This window comes from Salvia splendens, chromosome 9 (genome assembly GCF_004379255.2).
Source record: "Salvia splendens isolate huo1 chromosome 9, SspV2, whole genome shotgun sequence".
Classification (NCBI taxonomy): domain Eukaryota; kingdom Viridiplantae; phylum Streptophyta; class Magnoliopsida; order Lamiales; family Lamiaceae; genus Salvia; species Salvia splendens.
Genome location: NC_056040.1, coordinates 23,167,667 through 23,180,859, shown reverse-complemented (window position 1 = coordinate 23,180,859; position 13,193 = coordinate 23,167,667). Strand labels below are relative to the sequence as shown.

At 35.3% G+C, this 13,193-nt stretch overlaps 1 protein-coding gene across 6 annotated transcripts; it reads right to left on the bottom strand.

Moving 5' to 3' along the window:
* Positions 1 to 199: 199 nt before the first annotated feature.
* LOC121748517 (rho GTPase-activating protein 7-like) lies at positions 200 to 12,933 on the bottom strand. Of its 6 annotated transcripts, none has more exons than XM_042142923.1 (22): positions 12,586 to 12,933; positions 12,289 to 12,325; positions 10,806 to 10,882; positions 10,596 to 10,666; positions 10,438 to 10,516; positions 10,078 to 10,285; positions 9,866 to 9,985; positions 9,548 to 9,625; positions 8,817 to 8,872; positions 8,646 to 8,739; positions 8,458 to 8,542; positions 6,798 to 7,044; positions 6,045 to 6,263; positions 4,364 to 4,699; positions 3,514 to 3,563; positions 2,761 to 2,821; positions 2,377 to 2,460; positions 1,800 to 1,913; positions 1,556 to 1,725; positions 1,270 to 1,339; positions 734 to 931; positions 200 to 541 (listed from the first exon to the last, which is right to left on the bottom strand). In XM_042142923.1, the coding sequence occupies exons 1-22, from the start codon at positions 12,637 to 12,639 to the stop codon at positions 362 to 364; spliced, it is 2,688 nt and encodes an 895-aa protein (XP_041998857.1). In that variant the 5' UTR covers positions 12,640 to 12,933; the 3' UTR covers positions 200 to 361. The 6 variants fall into 6 exon arrangements, with proteins under 6 accessions (XP_041998857.1, XP_041998858.1, XP_041998859.1 ...); XM_042142924.1 differs by having other exon boundaries at positions 8,458 to 8,545; positions 8,670 to 8,739; XM_042142925.1 differs by having other exon boundaries at positions 10,141 to 10,285.
* Between the last annotated feature and the right edge of the window lie 260 nt (positions 12,934 to 13,193).

The following is a 13,193-nucleotide window of genomic DNA, read 5'->3' as shown; positions in this document are numbered from 1 at the left end:
GGCGAGCCGCTCGCTCGCCGACCACTGGAGATGCTCTAAACCTTCACTTCAATCACGTACTCATTGTCATATGATTATTCATCTAGGACTAAATTGTGGAATTTAATTTTATAAACCAAACATAATATATATTCAATTTTTATAATTTTTGCATATCGAACAGCTGCTAATTGTATTCTAGCCCCAACCAAACATCACGTGGCAACACATTTCCAGTGGTGCTACTTCTGCATTACTAGCAGTATCAAAAAAAATTATAAAACTCACAACAAAAACAAATACTTCAATCTACATTTCATACAAACAATAGTAGTTTGAAGTGTTGAGGAGAGGAAGAGAATGTACAAAAGGGGGATTTTGATTAGTTCCAAGGAGGAGAAGAAAGTCTATACACAAAATCATGAGGCATTGATCCATAGTTTAAATCCAGCTTTTGGAGTTGTTCCATCAGCTGTGACCTCCTCTCCTTGAAGAAGTCCAACCGCGTTGTCAATTCCATCAATGTTGACGATGCTGCTGCAAGGTTTCGAGGTTCCACCATCTGCACATATTGGATCCAGAAATTAAACAAGACCATCGTAGAAAAGACAACGAGATGTTGCTCACCACTTAAACATCAAAATCGAACCCTAAAAATTATTCTCAGAACCTTATGTTTCAAATGTGAGCAATTTGTTTTATATCCATAAACCTTGATGGATTGTTGAAGAAAACTGATTATAACTTTTCTTACCTCAGCCACCTTAGAAGTAGAGGGCAGAGATGCAGAATCAACATCACAAAGATTGTCAGTTGGTAAGCTTTTGGATGCTTCACCATTTTTAGAATCGCTCGGGTTTGTTGGTTCTACAAATTGCTTCCAAGAAGCCTGCTTCTTACTGACGCCTGATGTTGACAATGGTCCATTGATATTTCTCAGGTCTGTCAATTCCTGCAGACCATTTCCAAATTAAAGTAGCATGAGAAGATTAATAAGATGTAATTATGAAACAAAATCGAAAATGCCATTTATGAAACTTTTGGTTGAAATTACATGGCAGACCATTAATGAAGGAGGCTTGGCAAGATGCATAATTTTTGGCAAAACATGCATCTATGAAAATTTTCTGGTTGACACTAAACTCAAATGGTGATTTTTTCAAAACACGGGCAAAGTCAGGAAAATGCAGGAACCATAAGGTAAGTACATAATGGGAGAAATAGAAACTCGAAAGTAACAGAATTTAAAAGGAGCACTGCAAGTGCAAGCTATTAAGGAAAAGGAGTCACCTCGGTCCTTTGTTTCCTTTCATGGTTACAAACAGCAAGCGTTGTGTCAAAATCTTGTTGGAAATGCTTTCTGCATTAAATACCAATTATGAATGTTGGGATTTTATTTGAAAGTAAAAGACTTCAGCAGATTAACCTTCCCTACTAAGTTTATATGTACTCCGTTTGTTTTTTAGAAGAATTTGTTCACCCATATTAATTGTTCAATCACCCATATTTCTGGAGACATTTTATTGGTCTAAGATCATAAACACATCACTGATGACACGATAGGATTTTGACTCACTGCGGCAAACTTTGAGTCGGAGCTTGTTGATAAGAATCATTTACATCTGGAAGAGAGCCATAGTGGTGCTGACGCTGCTGGTTTAGCTGATGGTGAAGCTCAGCAACTTTCTGCTTCAATCTGGCTACATCTGCCTCAGCGAGAGCTATTTCCTCAAGCTCAGCCCTCGTCTTTACAGGGGATAACATTTTTTTAGCATCTAGATTATCTATACGCTTAGAGACACAAAGGAATTGACAAAGACCTTGGAATCCATGCAGCGGGTGCCAGGAAACTGGTCAGAAGACATGCTTAAGCCAACTTCAAGAGCTGCTCGTAAATCTCTCTCAGCTTGTAACTGTTCTTGCAGCATAGTTACCTAACAGAGAGAAGAGGCAAAGTCAGCATAACATGCCAGACCAGTCTGTGCAGCAGGAATAACATAAAAGAACGTACTTGGTGCCAGAAACTGAAGTGGCAAATAGGAATAATGCATATAAATTTAGGTGCCAAGACAAAATTATATGCTGCCACAAGAATCATCTATTTTCATTACAGTGTACCAGAAACCATTTTAGCCAAAGACCTCTGGACACTAAATTTAGAGAATTAGGAATGGAAAAGGATAACCACCTCTACAGGTATAACAGGCCTAACGCTTTTAAAACTGAGACCAAATGACTATGTATTAGTTTAAACATCTAGAGAGAATAAGAATTATAATTTGAACTAGAACATTTGGAGAAAAGGCTAGATCACACCATTTTAATATGCTCATTCAAAATGCTGGCAATGTTATGGATAATATAAAGCAAACAGTAAAAAGGATTAAAAACACTCACATCTTGTTCAAGTGCCAACCGACGCTCATGCAAAGCTTGCTTTCTTCTCTCCAAGCTAGCTTGTAAAATTGCATTTCCTCTTGCCTAACAAGATGAAAATTAGACTCTAATGCCAAACTATCTAGTCATTATAAGGCACATACACTCTCTAAAACTAATAATTACTCCCCATCCCTTAAAGCTCTACCCATTTTTCCATTTAAACATGTCCCTCAAAACATTTCTCATTCCATTTTTGTATACTACCCCACCACTACTCATTATATTTTACCTACACTACAATAAATGTGGGACCCTTTTTCCACTCTTCTACACACTTACCTAACATTTGTTAAGACCCAACCCGAAAAGCTATGGAAGAGTTTTGAGAGACAGAGGGAGTACCTCTTTTGCAATCCTCTGGCGCAAATCATTCTTTGTTGTCTCCAATCTCTGGATGGCAAGCCTATAAAACAAAATACCTGAGCTTATACATCACAATAAACTTTTAATAGACATATACAAAAGAAATGAAGTTTGAAAAGCTTCAGCAACAACAATTTTTATTTAGTGTTCCGGTGATTTTCGCATTTTGCAAAAAGAAAGGAGGGTGAGAACTCTTCATTTTTAGATAGAAACATAGAGAGCATTGGATTTAACACATGCATCCTCAGGGATATATGTAAGAAATAAAAGTCAAGTTCCTTATTTAAGAAAATAACTGAAGTTTTTGGTTTTCCTAATATAAAATATGCGAAGGAACATCTCTTTTTCCCTTTGAATACTACAACCTGTATATGCATATCAAATTCTAGCCAGTAGTATAAAACAGAATCACTATATATCTTCCTTTTCACAATGTGAATGTACTATACAACCCCTGTGAGGCAGGAATATACAATTTGTTCCAAAGGACTTAAATGTGAAAACAACTCAAACAACTGGGAAAAAAAATAAACTGGTGTACCTGCAAACAGGCTACCCATTAAACAATGCAAATATAAATAGCATTAAGAGAGAAACAATAAAAACAATGAAGATGATGAAGTATATGAGACATCAAGTTGTTGAAAATCAACTCACATCCAACAACCCAAGAGCTACCTAAAACAATCAGTTTCCAATTACAAACGAAGCAAAATAGAGAGAAATTCTTACTCTTCTTCACCAGAAGAACTAATTGACTCTGTTGAAGGAGTTTTTCGGGCCTGAAAAAAAACAGAAAAGAGTGGAAACTCAATTACACAATGAATGATAGAAGTGATTCAGTTTTTTATATAGATAGAGAAAAGCCTTTACGAGTACTCATGCATCAAAAATCTGGTCCAAAAATCTTTATTTTGTACACAACATTGATGAACTTAAGAAATATAAGAAATGGACCGAAAAGAGTATTTATGCATTACAAACTATTCTCCAAAATTTCAAGTCTTGCATATTAATCTAACAAATTATTCATTGGAAATGGCATAACATCTTATGCAAAGAAGTTTTCAAAAATTACAACACAAACTAATGTGATCTTTTCTTCGCCACAGCATGAAAATATTAATCTGTTAATTTGAACTAAAGTGCATGACTACAGTAACAGAACAAGATATTAGAGGGTGAAGAGCAATCCAACATCTCCAAATAACTAAAGGGAAATAAATGTTTGCTTGAAATTGCAACCAACATGTAAATGTCCATCTGCATCATTTAACCATAACAAAAATAATAAGCTCCAAAACTGTAGTGGAATAGGTTGAACAGACAAGCGCAAGAGATTGAAAGAATTAAAATACACCTCTCTGTTATATTAGGAATGGTACTGATACTGTTGATGCAAAGTTAAAATAGATTAGCCAAATCAAAATATGTGCAGGTGGAAGTTGCATTAATCCATAACCGCACCAAGTGTTAACTTTTCAGAGCATTGTTTTGCACTATTTACAAATGAAATTAACCTCCATCCATCCCTAGCGGTTTTAGTCTCCGGTTCTTTTACACAATAAAACGAAAAACTTACATTTTTCCTCCCCCAGAACATTGATTTCTTGGCACTGAGACTGGAATGTTTGGGCATTGGCTTATCAGGTAGCATGTCATGTCCAGGAGTAGATTGATGTAGCTCTTGATCCACACAGGACAAAATATCTCCCATAGATCGCTGTGATTCATCACCGTGTACATCAGAAGAGGCACCAATCGCATTTTCACATACCTTCCGCTGTTCCTCAAGTTGCTCATTAACTGAACCAGCTGCAGCTAAAAGTCTAGAGTCCAATTTTGCATTTACTGTTGCTAAACTTAAAGCACGATTGTGCAAGGAAGATCCATCATCTGAATCATTATTCCCGATGGCCTGATCATAAAAAATGCAAAAAAAGGACATTTAGCAAGCAGTTCATAAAAAATGCACCAATTATACATCTTGAGTCAGTAACCACGTGAAATAAAAAAATGAAGTGTATAAAACTGCAGTTGGAAAACAGTTAGAAACAACTTTGTCAATGCAAGTAATATTCATTGTTGTTCATTTGTTTAACTAAGTAGACAAGTTAGATCAGATTTATATTGAAATAACTCCTAATATATCATGTAATTATCGGATTCAAAGCCATGACTAGTAAGATCTAGAAAACTCTGTGTATAATTCGAGCCCCTAGTTTTTACTCCCGCCGTCCATCATTAGGAGTCTCATTTCTTTCCGGTATAGGTTTTAAGAAATTTTAAGAAAAGTGGGTGGACAAAAGTTAGTGGAATATGGTTCCCCCTTGTATATATTAGTGTCAAAATGAAATGTGCGTGAAATGAGTTAGTGGAATGTAAGGCCTATTACCATTTATGGTAAAAATGAACCAACACTCCTATTCGCGGATGGACTGAAATGGAAAAACGGGACTCCTCTCGTGGACGGAGGGAGTATTTAATATTCTCCACTAGTCCAATGAAGTGAAAGAGTGATTGGAGATTTGCAAGGTTCCTAAATTTATTTGGACAAGGATCTGAAAAAAAGCTATTTAAGCAAACTCTTTCGAAGGGCTTAAATTTGTAATCAAACAAAATTTAAAATCTATGTTTCGTTAAATAAATGAACAGGGATTACATTCTCATGGAGTTAGCAATTTAAATATTAACTTTAGGCTTTATCATCTTCTCTCCCGCTCTGGAAGTTATTTCTTGATCCATTAGTTTATCACATTGAACTAATCTTTTTTCATAACTACTGTTTTCACTTTCTAACTACAATTAATGTTTTTATCCATATTTAAATTTTATTTATCTATAAATGAAATTCAAGAAATGCACCACCTAGGAGTAGCTATTGTTATCTTTTTTGCATCAATTTGAGGTACTTACAACTTCTGTTGTTTTGACAAAAAATTATACTGATTGAAGTAACATTGAGCATCAGCTTCATTAATGATGATTATGCATTTGGGTGTTTTATTTTCTTTCTATAAAAGTCTTGGCCGCAAAATGTGAGACCAAATTTAAGCAAAACTCCCGATCCCAGCAAAGTTATCACAGTTAAACAGATACAGCATTCTAAAATCAGTAATGGAAAACAGATTCATAGCCATATCAATACTAAAAATTGAAGTTCTTTAAAGTATCTAAGAATGCCTAGGATAAAATAGCATTCTGGAATGGAGGAAGAGGCGCAGTGGGGAAGAGTGGGAAGAGGAGAGGGAGAGTAAGAGAACCTTATAGTCATACAGATCACTGGCAGAGCCACTGCTTTGACTTAACTTCCCACTGTGCCTTCGTTCACGACCATAATCAGCTTCAAGATGAACTTCATTTTCAGCATCTTGATAACCATTGATTTTTATGTCCGGATGTTCATCATCACTTGAATCTTCACTTCCACTAGTATCAGTTTGAGATTCCGCAGATATTGAACATCTGTTCAGACTATCATCCTGAAAGAGCATCGTAGTTAAAAGGGAGCAACCAAGAAAAAGACTTGTATCAACATTACAAACCATAAAAATTATTCAGTCCCGTTTCATATACTAGTGAAAGTTATAGTCATGATAAAGACTTGTATCAACATTACAAACCATAAAAATTAGAGGAGCATATGCTGGCTTGTAGTTTAGCTGAACTACTGAACTAATATCATTCAGCTGATGATTATGTAACCATCAGTCAGCTGACGTGAAACAAGGCAGACATTTTTTTAACACCAGGTTAAGCATTTCCAGCATGAGATGGCTTTACAAAACTAATTAAGAACACATGAGTTAAAGATATCAGCATTTAACTGGATTTCTCAGAGGTTAAATATTTCCAGATTCACAAGAAAATAAAAATGAAGTTTTAGTATCAGAAGGGCAATTAAGTAAAAGAGACATTTTTCCATGTAAGAAAGTAGACATCTATAGCATAAAATAGAGATAAATGTCCGCCAGGAAGTCAGCCAGTGTGGAAAATAGCAACGATTTAGAACATACATCAAAAACATTCTTATATTCCTCCAGCAGCAGTGTAGTAATAATTGCTTGGGCATTATTAGCTGCATTGGCGGCAGCAAGAAGCTGGGCAGAGTTATCTCCATTATTATCATAATCATCCTCTAGTTCGCATTCACCAGCTAAAAGTGGCCGCAAGAGCAAGGGAGCCATACAAGCAGCAACTGCAGATGGAGTCATTCGATTCTCAGAAGCATGTGCGGAAATGGTATGCATCATCTTGAGAACTCTGCAAACATAGAATAACAATCAAATGAGATTGAAGAAAGAATATAAGAAAACATCTACTCAAAGCTCGCAATATCAGGATACACCATATTTCAATGTATAAATTGAGATTCTGCTTCACATATACATGCTTGAAACTTTGCAACGCATAAGAATCAGCTGTAGTAGTCAAAGCAATATGAGAGAAAGACCTAGTTGACCTGTGTTTCATTTAGTCGGTTTATTCATATTTCAAGTCTCTGTCTTCCCTTTCGTTTTTTACATTCAGTATCAAATGTATGAATAGAACATCAGCAAAAGAAAAGAAGTATTGTGTCTGGAGAAAGGATGAAGTTTTACAGTAAGAATCTTGCCACTATCCAAGACTAATAATTTGTTATACAGTCACGTGAATTGTTTGTCGTTGGAGCTTATCTTCTAAGTATGGGAGATGTAGACAGCATACCACAGGAAAGTGAGCAAACTTCAACAATAATAAGCTTCTCAAGGGGCGTTCACAATACAGTTTAAACTACAAACCAAACTGTAGCTGTGCGGTTTGGTTTGGTTTACGGCTTTAGAAACACTGTCTGGTTAATGTTTTTAACAATTATGGTTTGCGGTTTAGGTTTGGCTTGTATAAAAATTGTAAACCAAACCAAACCATAAAACTATAATAGTATAATTTAGATTATTAGATATTATTAATTTATTTATTGATTCGTCATTATTATAATAATAATTATTATTATTGTTATTGTTACAAACATATAAAATTTAGAGTAAAACATTTGAAAAAAACAGTTTTTTGACCAAAATTTACAGTATGCTATATAAAATATTACACTCCTTTCATATACGAAAAATTTGGCAAAAATTCCTTTTCAGTACAATCCACAAAAAAAATTCACTTTCCATTTAAAGTAGTGGTCTAGTGGAGTCCACACAACTCACAATATTCGCCATATATTTAAAGTAAGACCCTTACTCCACTCACACACTACTAACCATTTTATTTTAACCAAAGCAGTCCACAATGTGGCAAATGTTTTGTGGATAGAGGGAGTAGTGTATTTTTTTATTTGCTCATTTATAAATATCATGATTCACACTCATTTGGAACTTCGAAGTTTAAAACATGTGATGAAAAGAACATTATTAAATATAATATTTTTTTATTACTTTTAAGTAGGAAAAATTGAAAAAAAAAACTACAAAACAAACCCCACCAAAACGTAATATGGTTTCATTTGGTTCGGTTTTGGTACTAATACATTTTGGTTTGGCTTCATAAAATCATCAACTCATGTTGTACAGTTTATCTTGGCTTGGTTTTGGTATGGAATTACGAAAAATGAACCACGTCAATTTAAAAAGTCAAAAATTAGTAAATTACACACATTGCATGTGTGAGTAAATGTTGGGTGATGTGTACCTCTGTAGGAGGCGTCTATTGGGCTCCGGAAAAGTTTCTTGTATCGCCGTTAGCATAGCATTCACCCGTGACTCCTTGCGGTCAACTTCTGAACACGGCCAAAAGGGAATCAAGTTATTGAAAACACCACCAAAACGAAGAATTTAGCATGATAAGCAAGCAAATCAGATTGAGGATTTGGCACAAACATTTCATAATAGAGAGGAGCTTACTATAGGCTTCCAACAATGCAGTACAGCACGATGCAGGAACAGGAGATGAAGGTAGTTCCCTAAGAACATGCTGAAGGAGACTAAACTTCATAAATTGTCATTACACAAAGTACAAATCGAGAATTAGTTACCAAATAGGAAACCAACCTTAACACAGTCACCAATGACATGAGCATCCTCATCATGACCGAATTCATTCTTGCCTACAACCAAGAAGCCGTCCAGTTGGTATGCATGTCATAGTAAGTAAAAGAGTATTTACTCAAGTTGAGAACTAAGGATAGATGAAAGGGCAGGTAAAGTAAGATTTTACGTGTTCCTAGTATCAGAGACGCTGCAGATTTCTAGTATGAAGATCCCAGATTGGCAGATTCATATACAAATAAACGGCAACTGCCTTTTGCAGAGACTGCACAAGTCATTACGTATCTAGATGAAGGCAATAATTTGTCAATTGATATTTGAATAGAAAATATCTTCTCCATATATGGATACATAGTAGTTATCCACTGTCATCTATTGATGGATCAATTCCACAATTAGAGGTTTCTCTGGTTTTCACTTTTCCCTACACTATGATTTTGAGTCCTCTATACCAACACTAACTAGACATAAAAGGCCAATGATGCTTTTAAGTTTGCAAAAACAGTCTTAATACACAATTTAGAAACTGGCGTGTCAGAATATATAACTATCTAAACTAATAAACCTATATCTGCATTATGATCAAACAAAGCAACGTAAGGATAGAAATACTTTCCGAACTAATTTGACCTCTATCTGCATTATGATCAAACAAAGCAATTGGTCCATTGCACTCGTAATAGTAAATGAAAGAAATAAGTCTCCTCGATCACATAAACATGAATGACGAAAACCTTGTTCATATTCCTTAACTCTTCGCTCCACTTCTTCAACATCTGCAGACTGCCGCAGAATTCCTTCCACTTCAATTCCTATTCAATGTATTTGACTACATATCAAAAAACTCTCAAGATAGATAAAACATATCAAAAAACTCTCGAGATAGAAAAAAAATTATGCATCGTATCATAAGTAAAATGTCTTTATAAGTCAACGTATCTTACATCATATCTTAGCTCAGATAATGAAAATCTATGAGTTCAAAGTCTCACGATAATCAAGTTCATAGGTGAATACTCCAGACATTTCAAGAAGACAAAATAAAGTCTTACCATACTTCTCAAGAAACCTAAGTGCTTTTTCCAAGAAGGAAGGGCCTCCGTCTATATCCTCCAGGGCTAGCAAAATTGGGCGTCCGACAACCAAAGATTTAACTGGCCGTCTTTCTCTCCCTGGATTTTATATGATCCCATTAGAATGTCCATCCATAATAGGAGTATAGGACTATAAACATCACAGTATTACTATAAAAGGGTCAATGGACCTCCAATATAGCTCCAAAACAGTGTTGGTTGAAGAATAAGGATGAAGAATAGTTGGTACCGACATTGATGAAATGAACCTGCAGATGCATCATTTGTATCATTTCTAAATATCCCATTATGTCCCATCACAAGAGCAGCACTTGGTGCTTGTGCCAGAGCATGCTCTAGGGCTGTCTTCCACTCATACAAGTCCTCAGAAGTCTCTGCCTGAAATATTGAAACAGAGGGAAAAAAAAGAGCAGAAAATTATCTCACAAGCTACATACTGATTAACTCCGTTGTGTGGGATCCATCAACTTATCTGAGAAAAGGTTTAACAAGTGCGAAGATAAAGAATAAATCTATGATCTTTTATGCACCTTAAGAGTAAATGCCCGGCCATCACGTCCATCAGGGAACAAAACAGTCAGCAATTTCTTGTCCTCTCTAACTACAACACTACACATTGGAAGAGATTATTATTATAGTGGGAAAAACAAGAAAAAGCAGCAGAAAAGAAGAGAACATTAAATCTTACCTCCCTGAATTATTCAAATCAATGCCACCCAAAGTTAGATTTACTTCACCACCACGCTGTGGAAGTGTACTCTACATGTAAAGTTAAAGTGATGATAGTGATAGGTCAAAATTTATAAAAACTAAAATCCAAGCAAAGTATAATGTGAGACTGCTTCTCAATTCCAATATCATAAAGAACGAGAAAAATAGAAATCTGAGCAGAACTAACCGGGTCGTTCTTAAAGAAAACCAAAGAGGCGCGGGTAAGGATAAACCATCGCTTCTTCCAAGACTTCCATCCTAACCCTGCAAGAAGTTTTAAGTGGCAGAGGAAAGAAAGGCATTAAAAATAAAACAAATAAGTACTATTATTCTTGTATTAGTCAAAATATGAGGTAATAGCTAATGCTGATTAATTCTTTACAGCAACAAGTTATCATATAACACACATCAGATCGGACAGAGAAATCCCTCCCACCATGCAAGTGCTGTTAGTTAAATACACATTCTAATTATAGTAAATTTGTTTCTGAACAAATGTCAAAGCTGCAGCAACATTTACCACTATAAGCTGCATTGATAATGGTCTAGCTCCATGAACATGCAGATCCTGAAACAAATTATTTCCTTCTAAGGAATGGGGGAGATTTTCCACAGCTAACGACTAAATAGGTGGCTTATTGACAGTTATCAAATATATGTCCACTTCAGTTATGGTTATCTCTTCTCAACGAAAATCAACCTACCAGCCATCAAATAAAGGTCCATAAAACAAGTGTTGAGTACAGAGCCCATGGAACTTAGAATAAGATGGCATATCTGTGTTCTTGAGGGATGAAACTGGCTTCTCAGATTCCATGGTCAAATCACAAGCATAAACCGGGTATGAACCTCTACAACTTGATATTTTGAACTTATATCACTTAACCCTTCACTGACCATAAGAAAGGCAGCAATTCAAGAACTTATGTGCCAGAAAAAGGCAAAAAGCATGCCTATCTAAATGTACCTTTTTACAAAAGAGAAATTCCAACATGTACTTCTACCTATATCAGGAAAGTCGAGAATATTATTTAATAGAAGATTTAACATTGCAGATTTTTCAAATATTGGAGTCATAATAGTTTTCAATAAATTTGCATTTCGGAAAGTAAAGTTTACAATAAGAAATGTTATCATAAATTCATGAGTCAAATCCAAGTAACCCAAAAAGGAATTTGAAACATTAAACAAATCATAATGTAACTAAGCTAGTTGCCCACATTGTAGAAGCTAAGTTAGTTCAAGAGTCAGCACAACAAGCCCACATTGTAAAATTACATGGACAAGGGAATATACAATGCATAAAAAAGTTCAAGGAATTTATGGCAATACTGCAATTATAAGGCACATATGATCTGTATTGCATCAGAATCAGTTATGTAATGATGGGACTTTAGCAATGCTATGGATGGAGTGCAAAAAATTATTCGTATATAATCAATCACTTGAAGTATGTATAGGTTTGCTTGTGCTTATTCAACTCATTGCTCTTCTTGATTCTACATTGTATTCTAACATTAAATCACATTTTCAACAATGTCGAAAATGCCATGAAATTTAGCTTCCTACCACTTCTATTACCTTTTCCTCACCAACATCCTACATCAGGAAAAAAGTTGAAAAAAATACAGAATAACTCTTTCCTAAAGTTGTGTGTATGAAATTCTAACCTTTGGAAGAGATGAGCAGATTCCCGCTCTTGAATATCTGCAATTCATCCACAAAAGACATTGAAGAAACATACAAACACTCGAAATCCAAAACTTCAGCAATTAAATTGATCCTAGCATCCCAAACCAAACTTGGAAGAAGAGATTATATGCAAAAATTCAGTTTCATTTAGTCAATTTAAACTTCAAATTGAAAATTACTTGACTAGAAAAAGAACATGAAACACCTGCACCCTCAATTTGCATTTCCGTTGAACACAAGCAATAAACATCCTTAGATTGCAAAAAAAAAAATACCGTGTTCGAGTTCACAATGCGCGGGCGTTCAAATGCGGCTAGCGGAGCCGACATTTCAGTGTTTGGCCGCCCCTACTCTCACTGGCGAGACAGCATAGCAACGCGATTCAGCACAGAGTCGACACGTATCGAACCCAGCCCGCGCTGATCTACGCAATTGAGATGGATAAACCCCCAACTCCAACTTGCCTTTCCTCTTTTCAAGTAAAAAGGTGAAAATGCAGAAGATGGATAGATGAAGCACCAATATCACAAGCGACCAACACTACAGCTGTTTTTCTTCACAAGTCTCTTTTTTTCTCTTTCGTTTTCTCTTGGATTTATCTTTTGTCTTTTCTCTTTCTTCCCGTTTTGTTGTGAATTTGAATCCAATTTATCACAGTTTGATTTTCAAAATATAATTAAGTAGAGTATAAAATATTAGTATTAACCAAAAAGATTGAAATAAAATTTGCTGAATAAATGTATTACATGTAATTTACCTAGTAGTAATGATCCGATTTTAGTTTATGGGCCGTAGCTGCCAGAAATGCTTTGATTTCATACGAAAAAACAAAGCAATAGTAATAAAGACTGTTTAATCACAACACTAGATTCTAGATACCTAC